The sequence below is a fragment of the Oncorhynchus nerka genome, linkage group LG7, assembly GCF_034236695.1.
Source record: "Oncorhynchus nerka isolate Pitt River linkage group LG7, Oner_Uvic_2.0, whole genome shotgun sequence".
Taxonomy (NCBI): Eukaryota; Metazoa; Chordata; class Actinopteri; order Salmoniformes; family Salmonidae; genus Oncorhynchus; species Oncorhynchus nerka.
In genome coordinates, this window is record NC_088402.1 from 96,752,074 (window position 1) to 96,773,364 (window position 21,291).

At 43.8% G+C, this 21,291-nt stretch overlaps 2 protein-coding genes across 2 annotated transcripts in view; one reads left to right on the forward strand and one right to left on the reverse strand.

Annotated features, from left to right (window-relative positions):
- The window catches only part of ap4b1 (adaptor related protein complex 4 subunit beta 1), a 51,448-nt gene extending 49,448 nt beyond the window's left edge, over positions 1 to 2,000 (forward strand). Inside the window, exons 14-15 of the mRNA XM_065021019.1 lie at positions 1,121 to 1,419; positions 1,516 to 2,000. Of these exons, the coding sequence (XP_064877091.1) occupies positions 1,121 to 1,419; positions 1,516 to 1,675 (459 nt within the window). The 3' untranslated portion in view covers positions 1,676 to 2,000. The remainder of the gene's footprint in view (positions 1 to 1,120; positions 1,420 to 1,515) is intronic.
- Positions 2,001 to 6,928: 4,928 nt separating this feature from the next.
- cfap126 (cilia and flagella associated protein 126) lies at positions 6,929 to 10,955 on the reverse strand. The gene is given in 6 exon segments (XM_029653924.2): positions 6,929 to 7,391; positions 7,393 to 7,509; positions 10,136 to 10,348; positions 10,480 to 10,557; positions 10,711 to 10,773; positions 10,858 to 10,955. Coding segments are annotated over 6 exon segments (897 nt in total). The 5' UTR covers positions 10,885 to 10,955; the 3' UTR covers positions 6,929 to 6,992.
- Between the last annotated feature and the right edge of the window lie 10,336 nt (positions 10,956 to 21,291).

Consider the following 21,291-nt stretch of genomic DNA (forward strand, 5'->3'; position numbering starts at 1 on the left):
CAGTACCAGTCACAGTGTTTTAGTATTACACACAGAGACAGGAAGTACCATCAACTGTCACAGTGTTTTAGTATTACACACAGAGAGACAGGAAGTACCATCAACTGTCACAGTGTTTTAGTATTACACACAGAGAGACAGGAAGTACCAGAGGGACAGGAAGTACCATCAACTGTCACAGTGTTTTAGTATTACACACAGAGGGACAGGAAGTACCATCAACTGTCAGCGTTTCAGTATTACACACAGAGAGACAGGAAGTACCATCAACTGTCAGTGTTTTAGTATTACACACAGAGAGACAGGAAGTACCATCAACTGTCAGTGTTTTAGTATTACACACAGAGAGACAGGAAGTACCAGAGGGACAGGAAGTACCATCTACTGTCAGTGTTTTAGTATTACACACAGAGAGACAGGAAGTACCATCAACTGTCACAGTGTTTTAGTATTACACACAGAGAGACAGGAAGTACCATCAACTGTCAGCGTTTCAGTATTACACACAGAGAGACAGGAAGTACCAGAGGGACAGGAAGTACCATCTACTGTCAGTGTTTTAGTATTACACACAGAGAGACAGGAAGTACCATCTACTGTCAGTGTTTTAGTATTACACACAGAGAGACAGGAAGTACCATCAACTGTCAGCGTTTCAGTATTACACACAGAGAGACAGGAAGTACCAGAGGGACAGGAAGTACCATCTACTGTCAGTGTTTTAGTATTACACACAGAGAGACAGGAAGTACCAGAGGGACAGGAAGTACCATCTACTGTCAGTGTTTTAGTATTACACACAGAGAGACAGGAAGTACCATCTACTATCACAGTGTTTTAGTATTACACACAGAGAGACAGGAAGTACCAGAGGGACAGGAAGTACCATCTACTATCACAGTGTTTTAGTATTACACACAGAGAGACAGGAAGTACCAGAGGGACAGGAAGTACCATCAACTGTCAGTGTTTTAGTATTACACACAGAGAGACAGGAAGTACCAGAGGGACAGGAAGTACCATCAACTGTCAGTGTTTTAGTATTACACACAGGGGTAACAGTTGCCTTCTGGTTCTGTTTTCTTTAGGTGTCTGTGACAATTTTTTTGTTATTTTCTAGGTGTGTGTGGCGTGTCCTGTTCCCCGCTGTTCCCCGGAGGGCCTGCAGGTGGCGCTACAGCTGGTCAACATCCAGACGCTGGCTTTCACCCCCCCAAACACACACCCCTGGAGGGTGTACCTCTACACACACACCTCACACATCTCTACAAAGACACCACACACACTCATACTGGCAGAACTACTACACACTGGAGGAGAGGGAGAGAAAGAGGAGGAGGGAGAGGAAGAGGAGGAGGGGGAGGGAGAGAAAGAGGAAGAGGGAGAGAAAGAGGGGGAGAAGGAGGGGGAGGGAGAGGAAGAGGGGGAGAAAGAGGAAGAGGGAGAGAAAGAGGGGGAGAAGGAGGGGAGGGAGAGGAAGAGGGGGGAGGGAGAGGAAGAGGGGGAGAAGGAGGGAGAGGAAGAGGGGGAGAAGGAGGGAGAGGAAGAGGGGGAGAAGGAGGGAAAAGGCTTGCTAGTGGTAATGAGACAGCATCCAGGAGACCAGACAGCTCTGAGAGGATTCCTGTCTGTTCTCACTACTGTCCTACACACACTGTCCACACACATAGCCTGAACACACACACACACACACACACACACAGCCTGAACACACACGCACACACACACACACACACACACACACAGCCTGAACACACACGCACACAGCCTTAGCACACACACACACAGCCTGAACACACACACACACGCACACAGCCTTAGCACACACACACACAGCCTGAACACACACACACACACGCACACACACACACACACACAGCCTTAGCACACACTCACACAGCCTGAACACACACACGCACACACACACAGCCTTAGCACATACACCTAAGAGGCAGCATGGTTGTGTTTCCTGTAAAAACAATAAAGGATGGAATATGCTCTTTGGGTGTGTGTTTGTAGAGTAACTGTTTACCATGCCAGGGATCATCAACTAGATTCAACCGTGGGAACCCCTGCCAGACTGCCCAGTTCACTCTCAGACTAGAGAAGGTTTATAGAGACAACTAGTCAGACTAGAGAAGGTTTATAGAGACAACTAGTCAGACTAGAGAGGGTTTATAGAGACAACTAGTCAGACTAGAGAAGGTTTATAGAGACAACTAGTCAGACTAGAGAGGGTTTATAGAGACAACTAGTCTGCCTAGAGGTCTATAGAGACAACTTGTCAGACTAGAGAAGGTTTATAGAGACAACTAGTCAGACTAGAGAAGGTTTATAGAGACAACTAGTCAGACTAGAGAGGGTTTATAGAGACAACTAGTCAGACTAGAGAGGGTTTATAGAGACAACTAGTCTGCCTAGAGGTCTATAGAGACAACTAGTCTGACTAGAGAGGGTTTATAGAGACAACTAGTCAGACTAGAGAAGGTTTATAGAGACAACTAGTCAGACTAGAGAGGGTTTATAGAGACAACTAGTCTGCCTAGAGGTCTATAGAGACAACTTGTCAGACTAGAGAAGGTTTATAGAGACAACTAGTCAGACTAGAGAAGGTTTATAGAGACAACTAGTCAGACTAGAGAGGGTTTATAGAGACAACTAGTCTGCCTAGAGGTCTATAGAGACAACTAGTCTGACTAGAGAAGGTTTATAGAGACAACTAGTCAGACTAGAGAGGGTTTATAGAGACAACTAGTCTGCCTAGAGGTCTATAGAGACAACTAGTCAGACTAGAGAAGGTTTATAGAGACAACTAGTCAGACTAGAGAAGGTTTATAGAGACAACTAGTCAGACTAGAGAAAGTTTATAGAGTCAACTAGTCAGACGAGAAGGTCTATAGAGTGAACTAGTCAGACTAGATAAGTTATATAGAGTCAACTAGTCAGACTAGAGAAGGTGTATAGAGTCAACTAGTCAGACTAGAGAAGGTCTATAGAGTCAACTAGTCAGACTAGAGAAGGCCTATAGAGACAACTAGTCAAACTAGAGAAGGTCTATAGAGACTAGTCAACTAGTCAGACTAGAGAAGGTCTATAGAGTCAACTAGTCAGACTAGAGAAGGTCTATAGAGTCAAACTAGAGAAGGTCTATAGAGACAACTATTCAGACTAGAGAAGGTCTATTGAGACAACTAGTCAGACTAGAGAAGGTCTATAGAGACAACTAGTCAGACTAGAGAAGTTCTATAGAGTCAACTAGTCAACTAGAGAAGGTCTATAGAGTCAACTAGTCAGACTAGAGGTATATAGAGACTAGTCAACTAGTCAGACTAGAGAAGGTCTATAGCGACAACTAGTCAGACTAGAGAAGGTATATAGAGACTAGTCAACTAGTCAGACTAGAGAAGGTTTATAGAGACAACTAGTCAGACTAGAGAAGGTCTATAGAGACAACTAGTCAGACTAGAGAGGGTTTATAGAGACAACTAGTCTGCCTAGAGGTCTATAGAGACAACTAGTCTGACTAGAGAAGGTTTATAGAGACAACTAGTTTGACTAGAGAAGGTTTATAGAGACAACTAGTCTGACTAGAGATGGTTTATAGAGACAACTAGTCAGACTAGAGAGGGTTTATAGAGACAACTAGTCTGCCTAGAGGTCTATAGAGACAACTAGTCAGACTAGAGAAGGTTTATAGAGACAACTAGTCAGACAAGAGGTCTATAGAGACAACAAGTCAGACTAGAGAAGGTTTATAGAGACAACTAGTCAGACTAGAGAAGGTCTATAGAGACAACTAGTCAGTCTAGAGAAGGTTTATAGAGACAACTAGTCAGACTAGAGAGGGTTTATAGAGACAACTAGTCTGCCTAGAGGTCTATAGAGACAACTAGTCAGACTAGAGAAGGTCTATAGAGACTAGTCAGACTAGAGAAGGTCTATAGAGACAACTAGTCAGACTAGAGAAGGTCTATAGAGACAACTAGTCAGACTAGAGAAGGTCTATAGAGACTAGTCAGACTAGAGAAGGTCTATAGAGACAACTAGTCAGACTAGAGAAGGTCTATAGAGACAACTAGGAATACCTAGGATAGGATAAAGTAATCCCTCTCACCCCCCATTAAAAGATTTAGATGCACTATTGTAAAGTGGCTGTTCCACTGGATGTCATAAGGTGAATGCACCAATTTGTAAGTCGCTCTGGATAAGAGCGTCTGCTAAATGACTTAAATGTAAATGTAAACTAGTCAGACTAGAGAAGGTCTATAGAGACAACTAGTCAGACTAGAGAAGGTCTATAGAGACTAGTCAACTAGTCAGACTAGAGAAGGTCTATAGAGACAACTAGTCAGACTAGAAGACTTGGCCGAAGATGGCCATTTCCCTAGCCTATGCGGGACTCGCGGTCATTTTGTGTCCTTTTGTCCGTTAAAAGACCAGGCTCACCGGTAGAAGGGAGTACTCTGGTGGGAGAACTTTTCTGCTTCCCTTACTCACACTCTTGTTTCATGCCATTCTGCTGTGGGGAAACCAGTCAAAATCTCTCCTGGTCCTCATCGACTCTGGGGCCGATGAGAGCTTTTTGGACTCTACCCTGGCTTCCAAGCTGGGCTTCCACTCTCCATTCCCATGGACGTTAGAGTGCGGGACGGGTGCTCTATACGCCGGGTCACCCACAACACCAGTCCCATCAATCTACGTGTGTCAGGGAACCACAGCGAAGTTATCCAGTTCCTGCTCATCAAGTCCCCTTAGATTCACGTGGTATTGGGATTCTCCTGGCTCCACCGACACAATTGTCTACTGGTGCCATCATGGGCTGGAGCCCGTTCTGCCACGCCCATTGCCTGAAGTCAGCACAACCTGCCCCGGACCTCTCCACCATTCCTGCGAAGTACCAGGAACTTCAGGAGGTGTTGAACAAGGCCTGGGACCACTTCGCTTCCGCCACACCGACCATATGACTGTGGGATTGACCTTCTCCCTATAGCACCACTCCGCTCTGGGGATGACTGTGGGATTGACCTTCTCCCTATAGCACCACTCCGCTCTGGGGATGACTGTGGGATTGACCTTCTCCCTAGCACCTCTCCGCTCTGGGGATGACTGTGGGATTGACCTTCTCCCTATAGCACCACTCCGCTCTGGGGATGACTGTGGGATTGACCTTCTCCCTATAGCACCACTCCGCTCTGGGGATGACTGTGGGATTGACCTTCTCCCTATAGCACCACTCCGCTCTGGGGATGACTGTGGGATTGACCTTCTCCCTAGCACCTCTCCGCTCTGGGGATGACTGTGGGATTGACCTTCTCCCTATAGCACCACTCCACTCTGGGGATGACTGTGGGATTGACCTTCTCCCTAGCACCTCTCCGCTCTGGGGATGACTGTGGGATTGACCTTCTCCCTAGCACCACTCCGCTCTGGGGATGACTCGCCGTCGGGATCAGAGACCAAGGCGATGGAGACCTACATTGGGGACTCCCTAGATGGAGACCTACATTGGGGACTCCCTAGATGGAGACCTACATTGGGGACTCCCTAGATGGAGACCTACATTGGGGACTCCCTAGATGGAGACCTACATTGGGGACTCCCTAGATAGAGACCTACATTGGGGACTCCCTAGATGGAGACCTACATTGGGGACTCCCTAGATGGAGACCTACATTGGGGATTCCCTAGATGGAGACCTACATTGGGGACTCCCTAGATGGAGACCTACATTGGGGACTCCCTAGCTGCAGGATTCATCCGTCCTTCTAATGATGCCCTTGTTTACCCGTGTGCTAACGCTGTTCCTGTCCTGTTACCTGTCTGTTCCTCATTAAATATTTAAAACTCTCCGTACCTGCTTCTCGTCTCCAGCGTCGGTCCTTACAGAATGCCGAAGCCATCATACGAATTGGGGAGTGCTGACGTTCCGGTTGGTGGTGACGTCGGGTCCGGGGCCCGGGGGTGCATGTCTCTGCTACTAACATGTCTCTGCTACTAGCATGTCTCTGCTACTAGCATGTCTCTACTAGCATGTCTCTGCTACTAGCATGTCTCTACTAGCATGTCTCTGCTACTAACATGTCTCTGCTACTAGCATGTCTCTACTAGCATGTCTCTGCTACTAGCATGTCTCTACTAGCATGTCTCTGCTACTAGCATGTCTCTACTAGCATGTCTCTGCTACTAGCATGTCTCTACTACTAGCATGTCTCTGCTACAAGCATGTCTCTGCTACAAGCATGTCTCTACTAGCATATCTCTACTACTAGCATGTCTCTGCTACTAGCATGTCTCTACTACTAGCATGTCTCTGCTACTAGCATGTCTCTGCTACAAGCATGTCTCTACTAGCATGTCTCTACTACTAGCATGTCTCTGCTACTAGCATGTCTCTACTACTATATTTTGCTGATGTTATACTAGCATGTCTCTACTACTAGCATGTCTCTACTACTAGCATGTCTCTACTACTAGCATGTCTCTACTACTAGCATATCTCTACTACTAGCGTGCCTCTACTACTTTATTTTAGATTTTATACTAGGAACTTCTACTTACTTTTATGCTAGTGTTCTACATTGTGTACAAGTGGAGTGTTTGATGTATTAACGTGTGATATGTTGTGATGATGCTGATATGCATAACAAGGTCCAAAAATGTCTTGTATGCTGCTGCACAAATGATGTAAATATGCCAGGGAGACGTGTATACTGTCGCTAAGAAAGTAATACTAAAGTGTATTTTGTGCAATAAGCTGTTAGTAACCCATGCATATCACCCTGATAGTTTGGTCTTAATTTCGCCTACTGTTCTGACTTGGTTGTGCACATGTAGCCTATAATATTTATATATATAAAAACAATGAAAATCTATCAAATAATTTCCCTGTTTTCCCTCCAACACAACCGACCCTGACACACGCACAGGAAATGGTTCTACAGAGTTTTAATGCTGTATGATTCTGTTAGTGTACATGAGTAAACTAACAGCACTCAGTACATCAGGAAACAAAATATATTCTGGGTGTGAGACTGCTCTAGAGAAAGATGGAGAGAGAAAGAGATGGGGAGGTAGACATGTTTACTAGTCAACCTGTGTGTGATTCTCTTGGGCAGCTGTAGAAGGTTCTCTCTCTCCCTGGCTAACTCTTCTCTCTCCAGCCGAGGTGTTCCCTCTAGCGGCTGCTCTCTCTCCAGCCGAGGTGTTCCCTCTAGCGGCTGCTCTCTCTCCAGCCGAGGTGTTCCCTCTAGCGGCTGCTCTCTCTCCAGCCGAGGTGTTCCCTCTAGCGGCTGCTCTCTCTCCAGCCGAGGTGTTCCCTCTAGCGGCTGCTCTCTCTCCAGCCGAGGTGTTCCCTCTAGCGGTTGCTCTCTCCTCTTGCTGTGTGTCAGGGTGGGACACTGCTCTCTCTCTCTCTGAGGCTTGAGTCAAAGGTCTCGCCCCACGACCTGATTGCCCAGTGACTGGTCTTTCTCCTGTGACTGGTCTCTCTGAGGTTGGGGCATTGCAGGTCTGTATGTTGAACAAAGAGAATGAAAAGAGAAGAAGAGATGAGAGGAAAAAGAAGAGGGGGGAGGAGGAGAGGATGGAGGAGAGGATAGGGGAGAGGAGGAGTGAGGAGAGGACAGCATAAAGGAGAAGAGGAGAGAGCAGAGGACAGCATAAAGGAGAAGAGGAGTGAGGAGAGGACAGCATAAAGGAGAAGAAAGGAGTGAGGAGAGGACAGCATAAAGGAGAAGAGGAGTGAGGAGAGGACAGCATAAAGGAGAAGAAAGGAGTGAGGAGAGGACAGCATAAAGGAGAAGAGAGGAGTGAGGAGAGGACAGCATAAAGGAGAAGAGGAGTGAGGAGAGGACAGCATAAAGGAGAAGAAAGGAGTGAGGAGAGGACAGCATAAAGGAGAAGAAAGGAGTGAGGAGAGGACAGCATAAAGGAGAAGAGAGGAGTGAGGAGATGACAGCATAAAGGAGAAGAGAGGAGTGAGGAGAGGACAGCATAAAGGAGAAGAGAGGAGTGAGGAGAGGACAGCATAAAGGAGAAGAAAGGAGTGAGGAGAGGACAGCATAAAGGAGAAGAGAGGAGTGAGGAGAGGACAGCATAAAGGAGAAGAGAGGAGTGAGGAGAGGACAGCATAAAGGAGAAGAGAGGAGTGAGGAGAGGACAGCATAAAGGAGAAGAGAGGAGTGAGGAGAGGACAGCATAAAGGAGAAGAGAGGAGTGAGGAGAGGACAGCATAAAGGAGAAGAGAGGAGTGAGGAGAGGACAGCATAAAGGAGAAGAGAGGAGTGAGGAGAGGACAGCATAAAGGAGAAGAAAGGAGTGAGGAGAGGACAGCATAAAGGAGAAGAGAGGAGTGAGGAGATGACAGCATAAAGGAGAAGAGAGGAGTGAGGAGAGGACAGCATAAAGGAGAAGAGAGGAGGAGAGGAGAGGACAGCATAAAGGAGAAGAGGAGTGAGGAGAGGACAGTAAAGAGGAGATGACAGCATAAAGGAGAAGAGAGCATAAAGGAGAAGAGAGGAGTGAGGAGAGGACAGCATAAAGGAGAGAGGAGAGGACAGCATAAAGGAGAAGAGGAGTGAGGAGAGGACAGCATAAAGGAGAAGAGGAGTGAGGAGAGGACAGCATAAAGGAGAAGAGAGGAGTGAGGAGAGGACAGCATAAAGGAGAAGAGAGGAGTGAGGAGAGGACAGCATAAAGGAGAAGAGAGGAGTGAGGAGATGACAGCATAAAGGAGAAGAGAGGAGTGAGGAGAGGACAGCATAAAGGAGAAGAGAGGAGTGAGGAGATGACAGCATAAAGGAGAAGAGAGGAGTGAGGAGAGGACAGCATAAAGGAGAAGAGAGGAGTGAGGAGAGGACAGCATAAAGGAGAAGAGGAGTGAGGAGAGGACAGCATAAAGGAGAAGAGAGGAGTGAGGAGAGGACAGCATAAAGGAGAAGAGAGGAGTGAGGAGAGGACAGCATAAAGGAGAAGAGGAGTGAGGAGAGGACAGCATAAAGGAGAGGAGAGGAGTGAGGAGAGGACAGCATAAAGGAGAAGAGGAGAGAGCAGAGGACAGCATAAAGGAGAAGAGAGGAGTGAGGAGAGGACAGCATAAAGGAGAAGAGGAGTGAGGAGAGGACAGCATAAAGGAGAAGAGGAGTGAGGAGAGGACAGCATAAAGGAGAAGAGGGGAGTGAGGAAAGGACAGCATAAAGGAGAAGAGAGGAGTGAGGAGAGGACAGCATAAAGGAGAAGAAAGGAGTGAGGAAAGGACAGCATAAAGGAGAAGAGAGGAGTGAGGAGAGGACAGCATAAAGGAGAAGAAAGGAGTGAGGAGAGGACAGCATAAAGAAGAGAAGAGAGAGGACAGCATGAGGAGGAGTGAGGACAGCAGCATAAAGGAGAAGAGGGGAGTGAGGAAAGGACAGCATAAAGGAGAAGAGGAGTGAGCAGAGGACAGCATAAAGGAGAAGAGGGAGTGAGGAGAGGACAGCATAAAGGAGAAGAGGAGTGAGGAGAGGACAGCATAAAGGAGAAGAGAGGAGTGAGGAAAGGACAGCATAAAGGAGAAGAGAGGAGTGAGGAGAGGACAGCATAAAGGAGAAGAGAGGAGTGAGGAGAGGACAGCATAAAGGAGAAGAGGAGTGAGGAGAGGACAGCATAAAGGAGAAGAAAGGAGTGAGGAAAGGACAGCATAAAGGAGAAGAAAGGAGGAGGGAGATGAGGAGGAGGACAGCATAAAGGAGAAGAGGAGTGAGGAGAGGACAGCATAAAGGAGAAGAAAGGAGTGAGGAGAGGACAGCATAAAGGAGAAGAGGAGTGAGGAGAGGACAGCATAAAGGAGAAGAGGAGTGAGGAGATGACAGCATAAAGGAGAAGAGAGGAGTGAGGAGAGGACAGCATAAAGGAGAAGAGGAGTGAGGAGATGACAGCATAAAGGAGAAGAAAGAGGAGTGAGGAGGGAGAGGACAGCATAAAGGAGAAGAGAGGAGTGAGGAGAGGAGGACAGCATAAAGGAGAAGAGAGAGTGAGGAGAGGACAGCATAAAGGAGAAGAGAGGAGAGTGAGGAGAGGACAGCATAAAGGAGAAGAGAGGAGTGAGGAGAGGACAGCATAAAGGAGAAGAGATAAGAGGAGAGAGAATGTGTCTAACCTGAACCTCTTCCGTCTGACCGTCTGCGGCTGGTGTGGTGGTGGTTTTGGCAGCCATGTGTGTGTGGATGTCAAGTCCGGAGTGTGTGTGTTTGTATGTGTGTGTGAGACGCTGTCTGCCCTCCTCAGAGCGAGCCGTGGGGTTGATGGAGGCAGGAGGGAGACGAGCAGGCAGCTCCCATGTCCCCTTAAAATCTGGCCACGCACTGCCACGCTACACACACACACACACACACACACACACACACACACACATAATTAAGCACAGACAGACATCCATAAGCACATACATATACATGCATGTACAGGTCTCAGTGTGTGTATGTGTGTGTGTTGTTCACTAACCTTAGCCTTCACTCCCGGTAGGAGATGTCCTCGGTCACTGGCGATGAAGATGGTGTGACCCTCTGCTGCTGAGGGCCTCTACACACACACACACACACACACACACACACACACACACAGTTGATTTAAACTAAGTTCAACTCATGGAGAGAAAGTAACCCTATTTGCGTATTTGTCTTGCACAACTCACAAACAACACTTAACGTTAGCTAAGTACTGTAAATTAGTTACCTCCTTGAAATGCTTCGGCACGGTCCAATTTTGCAGTTTCTGCGAGTTGAAAGCATTTTCATACTAAAACACACAACAGCACATGTTTACTGCTCTACACAATAACAAAAAGTGTGTTTTTAACGAATGAATGTTGTCATTTTTTACCTGATTAGCCGAGTAACCCGACGACATGCCTGGCGGCTAGCGACTCTGTTTGTTGTTGACATGTTGCATAGCAACAACGGAGCATTGCAGGAAGTTGTCGACACGGTCTGTGTCAGTTGTCAGCTCGCAGCTTCACTCTTCTTCTACTGACTACTTGCTCCGGATAGAGAGAAAACTGCTGTGGAAAACTCGGCCGGAAGCAAGTATCAAGTGAATCCACAACATCACCACAAACGTCTTTTCAAGACAGGTAAGTTACACTCGTTTGAGATACTAGCTAGTGATGTTATAATGTCACAATGTATCATATAGATAGACGCTCTGCTTTATAAGGTTTTAAATAGGTTATGTTAGCTAACAGTAGCTATGTCGACTAACTAGGTTAAAAAACATTCACATGTAAACATGCAGTGGACGGGCTATTTTGAAAATGATTATATTAAATTTATGCACAATTAATTATGAGAATATTTATTTGTAAATTACCATTTTAATGGTTTGGCATTATAAGTAGTGTGAAAATATATTTTGACATTTTCATGGATAACATTAGCATAATTTTTTCTGTTAGAGAGTGGAGGGGGAGGAAGACTGGATAGAAAGAAGAGTGAGATAGAGGAGGAAAGGTTAAGATATGATTACAGAGCCTGCCAATTTATTATTCCAAACAATGTTTTTGAGATAAAATACAAACATGAGGCAAGCAATGAGAATCTGTTAAACCAAAGTATGAAAAGGTATGTGCCCTTGAAATCCTTTTTTTTCTCTCTGAAGACAAATGCCCTGTTGTCCTGCGAACAATGTTCGAAGATCCACTGACTGAACTTTGGCTGGACTTTGTCCATGGAAACCTGACTGTATTCAGTGACACGATCAAGATGCTCGGAGGCCAGGACCACTGTGCTGTGGAGTCAGCTGCAATTCTGAGAAACATTGAGGCAAAATTGACTGCAAGACGTGATGACAACTTCATTCCAGTTTTGGTCAGAGGACATCTGAGAGAGCTAGAGGGAAATTGAGCAATGTCTAAAGAGAGCTTTCTCCAAACATCCCAATCATTCTTCACTACGGCTGTGAACTACTTGCAAGCATGGGGAAAGCACACAGATAATCTCAAATATTTACATGGTCTCCTTTTAAAAAGGAAACCTCAGCGTGAAGAGATCCAGAAGGCAGCAGGCACACTGCAGGAAAAATGCCCCGTGTGACCATCAATGAGGATGCATTGTGGGACGAGGTTACTGGCCTGCAAGAGTTCCTAAAGGGGGGATCGCTTGAAGAATGGAAAACATCTGAGACAACCTCTTAGTCAGAGATGGAGCACGGTGGTTACCCACTTCTAAGAGAACGACATCCCGCACACTAACCTGGCTAGATTAGCGTCTGTTGTCATGTGCTTACCTGGAAGTAATACACCAGCCGAGAGAGTGTTCTCCCAAATGAATGATCTATGGACAGCAGCAAGAAATAGGTTCACTGTTCCTACCATCAAGGCCATGCTTATTGTGGAGACAAACTTCAACCTCCCCTGCCAGGAGTTCATGGAGAAGCTGGCCAAAGACGGAGCAATCCTGAAGAAAATACATTCTTCTGAGAAATATACAGATTAGGTTGGTATAAATGGTAACTACATAATATAATCTCATCACCGTCTTATTTCTTCATTATGTTGTTAAGTATTTCACATAGACTATTGTCTGTTTTTTCAATGTTTCTCATGTTCTCTTCTGATCTTATTCTACCCAGACTAGCAGGACCACTGATTGGCTGTTCAGATCAGTTCTACCCAGACTAGCAGGACCACTGAATGGCTGTTCAGATCAGTTCTACCCAGACTAGCAGGACCACTGATTGGCTGTTCAGATCAGTTCTACCCAGACTAGCAGGACCACTGATTGGCTGTTCAGATCAGTTCTACCCAGACTAGCAAGACCACTGAATGGCTGTTCAGATCAGTTCTACCCAGACTAGCAGAACCACTGAATGTCTGTTCAGATCAGTTCTACCCAGACTAGCAGGACCACTGATTGGCTGTTCAGATCAGTTCTACCCAGACTAGCAGGACCACTGATTGGCTGTTCAGATCAGTTCTACCCAGACTAGCAGGACCACTGAATGGCTGTTCAGATCAGTTCTACCCAGACTAGCAGGACCACTGAATGGCTGTTCAGATCAGTTCTACCCAGACTAGCAGGACCACTGATTGGCTGTTCAGATCAGTTCTACCCAGACTAGCAGGACCACTGATTGTCTGTTCAGATCAGTTCTACCCAGACTAGCAGGACCACTGAATGTCTGTTCAGATCAGTTCTACCCAGACTAGCAGGACCACTGAATGTCTGTTCAGATCAGTTCTACCCAGACTAGCAGGACCACTGAATGGCTGTTCAGATCAGTTCTACCCAGACTAGCAGGACCACTGAATGGCTGTTCAGATCAGTTCTGTCTTGTCTATAGTGGTTCTGTAGTATAGTTGTTTTCTCTATCACAGTGGGCCTGTTAGACTAAATACATGAAACCGGAATTGTCCCCCTTTTTAAAAATGTCATAGATAATACCATTGGATATTTGAATTATATATTGACAGCCGAACTGGAAATCTGGTCACCTTATGTTACATACCCATAACATCAGTACAATTCCACAACATCTGCTACATAAACAGAACTGTGCTATTTGGGTAACATAACGCAAGTGTCTGTTGTTTAGAGCCACTGCTGAGCCAATAAGAATGGGGCCAAGCCCTACCAGTAGAGGGACATGAAGCTGGCCAGACCTGCAGCTGCACCACAACAACAACACCTGGTTGTTTATTACCGTTCTCCTAGCAGCAGGATATTATGCTGTCAGGATCGCATATTTTTTTTCCCCCTTCACAATAAGAGTCCCCCCCAGTACAACTGTTTTTCACAGCATTGCAATCCTCTTTGAAAAAATAAATGGTGATTTGTTGTAGGGTCTCTACTAACCAATTATGGTTGTTTTGGAGGGGGACTGTGTCTCATGGCCTGCTGCTGTCTTTTCACTCCACTGCCTCTACAACCTCCAATACAATACACTGTAATTTATTTTATTTTATTTCTCCTTTATTTAACCAGGTAGGCTAGTTGAGAACACCTTTATTTAACCAGGTAGGCCAGTTGAGAACACCTTTATTTAACCAGGTAGGCTAGTTGAGAACACCTTTATTTAACCAGGTAGGTCAGTTGAGAACACCTTTATTTAACCAGGTAGGCCAGTTGAGAACACCTTTATTTAACCAGGTAGGCTAGTTGAGAACACCTTTATTTAACCAGGTAGGCTAGTTGAGAACACCTTTATTTAACCAGGTAGGCTAGTTGAGAACACCTTTATTTAACCAGGTAGGCTAGTTGAGAACACCTTTATTTAACCAGGTAGGTCAGTTGAGAACACCTTGGTAGGCCAGTAACACCTTTATTTAACCAGGTAGGCTAGTTGAGAACACCTTTATTTAACCAGGTAGGCCAGTTGAGAACACCTTTATTTAACCAGGTAGGCCAGTTGAGAACACCTTTATTTAACCAGGTAGGCCAGTTGAGAACACCTTTATTTAACCAGGTAGGCTAGTTGAGAACACCTTTATTTAACCAGGTAGGCCAGTTGAGAACACCTTTATTTAACCAGGTAGGCTAGTTGAGAACACCTTTATTTAACCAGGTAGGCTAGTTGAGAACACCTTTATTTAACCAGGTAGGCCAGTTGAGAACACCTTTATTTAACCAGGTAGGCTAGTTGAGAACACCTTTATTTAACCAGGTAGGCCAGTTGAGAACACCTTTATTTAACCAGGTAGGCTAGTTGAGAACACCTTTATTTAACCAGGTAGGCTAGTTGAGAACACCTTTATTTAACCAGGTAGGCTAGTTGAGAACACCTTTATTTAACCAGGTAGTCTAGTTGAGAACACCTTTATTTAACCAGGTAGGCTAGTTGAGAACACCTTTATTTAACCAGGTAGGCTAGTTGAGAACACCTTTATTTAACCAGGTAGGCTAGTTGAGAACACCTTTATTTAACCAGGTAGGCTAGTTGAGAACACCTTTATTTAACCAGGTAGGCTAGTTGAGAACACCTTTATTTAACCAGGTAGGCTAGTTGAGAACACCTTTATTTAACCAGGGAGGCTAGTTGAGAACACCTTTATTTAACCAGGTAGGCCAGTTGAGAACACCTTTATTTAACCAGGTAGGCTAGTTGAGAACACCTTTATTTAACCAGGTAGGCTAGTTGAGAACACCTTTATTTAACCAGGTAGGCTAGTTGAGAACACCTTTATTTAACCAGGTAGTCTAGTTGAGAACACTTTTATTTAACCAGGTAGGCTAGTTGAGAACACCTTTATTTAACCAGGTAGGCTAGTTGAGAACACCTTTATTTAACCAGGTAGGCTAGTTGAGAACACCTTTATTTAACCAGGTAGGCTAGTTGAGAACACCTTTATTTAACCAGGTAGGCTAGTTGAGAACACCTTTATTTAACCAGGTAGGCTAGTTGAGAACACCTTTATTTAACCAGGTAGGCTAGTTGAGAACACCTTTATTTAACCAGGTAGGCTAGTTGAGAACACCTTTATTTAACCAGGTAGGCCAGTTGAGAACACCTTTATTTAACCAGGTAGGCTAGTTGAGAACACCTTTATTTAACCAGGTAGGCTAGTTGAGAACACCTTTTATTTAACCAGGTAGGCTAGTTGAGAACACCTTTATTTAACCAGGTAGGCTAGTTGAGAACACCTTTATTTAACCAGGTAGGCTAGTTGAGAACACCTTTATTTAACCAGGTAGGCTAGTTGAGAACACCTTTATTTAACCAGGTAGGCTAGTTGAGAACACCTTTATTTAACCAGGTAGGCTAGTTGAGAACACCTTTATTTAACCAGGTAGGCTAGTTGAGAACACCTTTATTTAACCAGGTAGGCTAGTTGAGAACACCTTTATTTAACCAGGTAGGCTAGTTGAGAACACCTTTATTTAACCAGGTAGGCTAGTTGAGAACACCTTTATTTAACCAGGTAGGCTAGTTGAGAACACCTTTATTTAACCAGGTAGGCTAGTTGAGAACACCTTTATTTAACCAGGTAGGCTAGTTGAGAACACCTTTATTTAACCAGGTAGGCTAGTTGAGAACACCTTTATTTAACCAGGTAGGCTAGTTGAGAACACCTTTATTTAACCAGGTAGGCTAGTTGAGAACACCTTTATTTAACCAGGTAGGCTCAGTTGAGAACACCTTTATTTAACCAGGTAGGCTAGTTGAGAACACCTTTATTTAACCAGGTAGGCTAGTTGAGAACACCTTTATTTAACCAGGTAGGCTAGTTGAGAACACCTTTATTTAACCAGGTAGGCCAGTTGAGAACACCTTTATTTAACCAGGTAGGCTAGTTGAGAACACCTTTATTTAACCAGGTAGGCTAGTTGAGAACACCTTTATTTAACCAGGTAGGCTAGTTGAGAACACCTTTATTTAACCAGGTAGGCTAGTTGAGAACACCTTTATTTAACCAGGTAGGCTAGTTGAGAACACCTTTTATTTAACCAGGTAGGCTAGTTGAGAACACCTTTATTTAACCAGGTAGGCTAGTTGAGAACACCTTTATTTAACCAGGTAGGCTAGTTGAGAACACCTTTATTTAACCAGGTAGGCTAGTTGAGAACACCTTTATTTAACCAGGTAGGCTAGTTGAGAACACCTTTATTTAACCAGGTAGGCTAGTTGAGAACACCTTTATTTAACCAGGTAGGCTAGTTGAGAACACCTTTATTTAACCAGGTAGGCTAGTTGAGAACACCTTTATTTAACCAGGTAGGCTAGTTGAGAACACCTTTATTTAACCAGGTAGGCTAGTTGAGAACACCTTTATTTAACCAGGTAGGCTAGTTGAGAACACCTTTATTTAACCAGGTAGGCTAGTTGAGAACACCTTTATTTAACCAGGTAGGCTAGTTGAGAACACCTTTATTTAACCAGGTAGGCTAGTTGAGAACACCTTTATTTAACCAGGTAGGCTAGTTGAGAACACCTTTATTTAACCAGGTAGGCTAGTTGAGAACACCTTTATTTAACCAGGTAGGCTAGTTGAGAACACCTTTATTTAACCAGGTAGGCTAGTTGAGAACACCTTTATTTAACCAGGTAGGCTAGTTGAGAACACCTTTATTTAACCAGGTAGGCTAGTTGAGAACACCTTTATTTAACCAGGTAGGCTAGTTGAGAACACCTTTATTTAACCAGGTAGGCCAGTTGAGAACACCTTTATTTAACCAGGTAGGCCAGTTGAGAACACCTTTATTTAACCAGGTAGGCTAGTTGAGAACACCTTTATTTAACCAGGTAGGCTAGTTGAGAACACCTTTATTTAACCATGTAGGCTAGTTGAGAACACCTTTATTTAACCAGGTAGGCTAGTTGAGAACACCTTTATTTAACCTGGTAGGCTAGTTGAGAACACCTTTATTTAACCAGGTAGGCTAGTTGAGAACACCTTTATTTAACCAGGTAGGCTAGTTGAGAACACCTTTATTTAACCAGGTAGGCTAGTTGAGAACACCTTTATTTAACCAGGTAGTCTAGTTGAGAACACTTTTATTTAACCAGGTAGGCTAGTTGAGAACACCTTTATTTAACCAGGTAGGCTAGTTGAGAACACTTTTATTTATAACCAGCAGGCTAGTTGAGAACACTTTATTTAACCAGGTAGGCTAGTTGAGAACACCTTTATTTAACCAGGTAGGCTAGTTGAGAACACCTTTATTTAACCAGGTAGGCTAGTTGAGAACACCTTTATTTAACCAGGTAGGCTAGTTGAGAACACCTTTATTTAACCAGGTAGGCTAGTTGAGAACACCTTTATTTAACCAGGTAGGCCAGTTGAGAACACCTTTATTTAACCAGGTAGGCTAGTTGAGAACACCTTTATTTAACCAGGTAGGCTAGTTGAGAACACCTTTATTTAACCAGGTAGGCTAGTTGAGAACACCTTTATTTAACCAGGTAGGCTAGTTGAGAACACCTTTATTTAACCAGGTAGGCTAGTTGAGAACACCTTTATTTAACCAGGTAGGCTAGTTGAGAACACCTTTATTTAACCAGGTAGGCTAGTTGAGAACACCTTTATTTAACCAGGTAGGCTAGTTGAGAACACCTTTATTTAACCAGGTAGGCTAGTTGAGAACACCTTTATTTAACCAGGTAGGCTAGTTGAGAACACCTTTATTTAACCAGGTAGGCTAGTTGAGAACACCTTTATTTAACCAGGTAGGCTAGTTGAGAACACCTTTATTTAACCAGGTAGGCTAGTTGAGAACACCTTTATTTAACCAGGTAGGCTAGTTGAGAACACCTTTATTTAACCAGGTAGGCTAGTTGAGAACACCTTTATTTAACCAGGTAGGCTAGTTGAGAACACCTTTATTTAACCAGGTAGGCTAGTTGAGAACACCTTTATTTAACCAGGTAGGCTAGTTGAGAACACCTTTATTTAACCAGGTAGGCTAGTTGAGAACACCTTTATTTAACCAGGTAGGCTAGTTGAGAACACCTTTATTTAACCAGGTAGGCTAGTTGAGAACACCTTTATTTAACCAGGTAGGCTAGTTGAGAACACCTTTATTTAACCAGGTAGGCTAGTTGAGAACACCTTTATTTAACCAGGTAGGCTAGTTGAGAACACCTTTATTTAACCAGGTAGGCTAGTTGAGAACACCTTTATTTAACCAGGTAGGCTAGTTGAGAACACCTTTATTTAACCAGGTAGGCCAGTTGAGAACACCTTTATTTAACCAGGTAGGCTAGTTGAGAACACCTTTATTTAACCAGGTAGGCTAGTTGAGAACACCTTTATTTAACCAGGTAGGCTAGTTGAGAACACCTTTATTTAACCAGGTAGGCTAGTTGAGAACACCTTTATTTAACCAGGTAGGCTAGTTGAGAACACCTTTATTTAACCAGGTAGGCTAGTTGAGAACACCTTTATTTAACCAGGTAGGCTAGTTGAGAACACCTTTATTTAACCAGGTAGGCTAGTTGAGAACACCTTTATTTAACCAGGTAGGCTAGTTGAGAACACCTTTATTTAACCAGGTAGGCTAGTTGAGAACACCTTTATTTAACCAGGTAGGCTAGTTGAGAACACCTTTATTTAACCAGGTAGGCTAGTTGAGAACACCTTTATTTAACCAGGTAGGCTAGTTGAGAACACCTTTATTTAACCAGGTAGGCTAGTTGAGAACACCTTTATTTAACCAGGTAGGCTAGTTGAGAACACCTTTATTTAACCAGGTAGGCTAGTTGAGAACACCTTTATTTAACCAGGTAGGCTAGTTGAGAACACCTTTATTTAACCAGGTAGGCTAGTTGAGAACACCTTTATTTAACCAGGTAGGCTAGTTGAGAACACCTTTATTTAACCAGGTAGGCTAGTTGAGAACACCTTTATTTAACCAGGTAGGCTAGTTGAGAACACCTTTATTTAACCAGGTAGGCTAGTTGAGAACACCTTTATTTAACCAGGTAGGCTAGTTGAGAACACCTTTATTTAACCAGGTAGGCTAGTTGAGAACACCTTTATTTAACCAGGTAGGCTAGTTGAGAACACCTTTATTTAACCAGGTAGGCTAGTTGAGAACACCTTTATTTAACCAGGTAGGCTAGTTGAGAACACCTTTATTTAACCAGGTAGGCTAGTTGAGAACACCTTTATTTAACCAGGTAGGCTAGTTGAGAACACCTTTATTTAACCAGGTAGGCTAGTTGAGAACACCTTTATTTAACCAGGTAGGCTAGTTGAGAACACCTTTATTTAACCAGGTAGGCTAGTTGAGAACACCTTTATTTAACCAGGTAGGCTAGTTGAGAACACCTTTATTTAACCAGGTAGGCTAGTTGAGAACACCTTTATTTAACCAGGTAGGCTAGTTGAGAACACCTTTATTTAACCAGGTAGGCTAGTTGAGAACACCTTTATTTAACCAGGTAGGCTAGTTGAGAACACCTTTATTTAACCAGGTAGGCTAGTTGAGAACACCTTTATTTAACCAGGTAGGCTAGTTGAGAACACCTTTATTTAACCAGGTAGGCTAGTTGAGAACACCTTTATTTAACCAGGTAGGCTAGTTGAGAACACCTTTATTTAACCAGGTAGGCTAGTTGAGAACACCTTTATTTAACCAGGTAGGCTAGTTGAGAACACCTTTATTTAACCAGGTAGGCTAGTTGAGAACACCTTTATTTAACCAGGTAGGCTAGTTGAGAACACCTTTATTTAACCAGGTAGGCTAGTTGAGAACACCTTTATTTAACCAGGTAGGCTAGTTGAGAACACCTTTATTTAACCAGGTAGGCTAGTTGAGAACACCTTTATTTAACCAGGTAGGCTAGTTGAGAACACCTTTATTTAACCAGGTAGGCTAGTTGAGAACACCTTTATTTAACCAGGTAGGCTAGTTGAGAACACCTTTATTTAACCAGGTAGGCTAGTTGAGAACACCTTTATTTAACCAGGTAGGCTAGTTGAGAACACCTTTATTTAACCAGGTAGGCTAGTTGAGAACACCTTTATTTAACCAGGTAGGCTAGTTGAGAACACCTTTATTTAACCAGGTAGGCTAGTTGAGAACACCTTTATTTAACCAGGTAGGCTAGTTGAGAACACCTTTATTTAACCAGGTAGGCTAGTTGAGAACACCTTTATTTAACCAGGTAGGCTAGTTGAGAACACCTTTATTTAACCAGGTAGGCTAGTTGAGAACACCTTTATTTAACCAGGTAGGCTAGTTGAGAACACCTTTATTTAACCAGGTAGGCTAGTTGAGAACACCTTTATTTAACCAGGTAGGCTAGTTGAGAACACCTTTATTTAACCAGGTAGGCTAGTTGAGAACACCTTTATTTAACCAGGTAGGCTAGTTGAGAACACCTTTATTTAACCAGGTAGGCTAGTTGAGAACACCTTTATTTAACCAGGTAGGCTAGTTGAGAACACCTTTATTTAACCAGGTAGGCTAGTTGAGAACACCTTTATTTAACCAGGTAGGCTAGTTGAGAACACCTTTATTTAACCAGGTAGGCTAGTTGAGAACACCTTTATTTAACCAGGTAGGCTAGTTGAGAACACCTTTATTTAACCAGGTAGGCTAGTTGAGAACACCTTTATTTAACCAGGTAGGCTAGTTGAGAACACCTTTATTTAACCAGGTAGGCTAGTTGAGAACACCTTTATTTAACCAGGTAGGCTAGTTGAGAACACCTTTATTTAACCAGGTAGGCTAGTTGAGAACACCTTTATTTAACCAGGTAGGCTAGTTGAGAACACCTTTATTTAACCAGGTAGGCTAGTTGAGAACACCTTTATTTAACCAGGTAGGCTAGTTGAGAACACCTTTATTTAACCAGGTAGGCTAGTTGAGAACACCT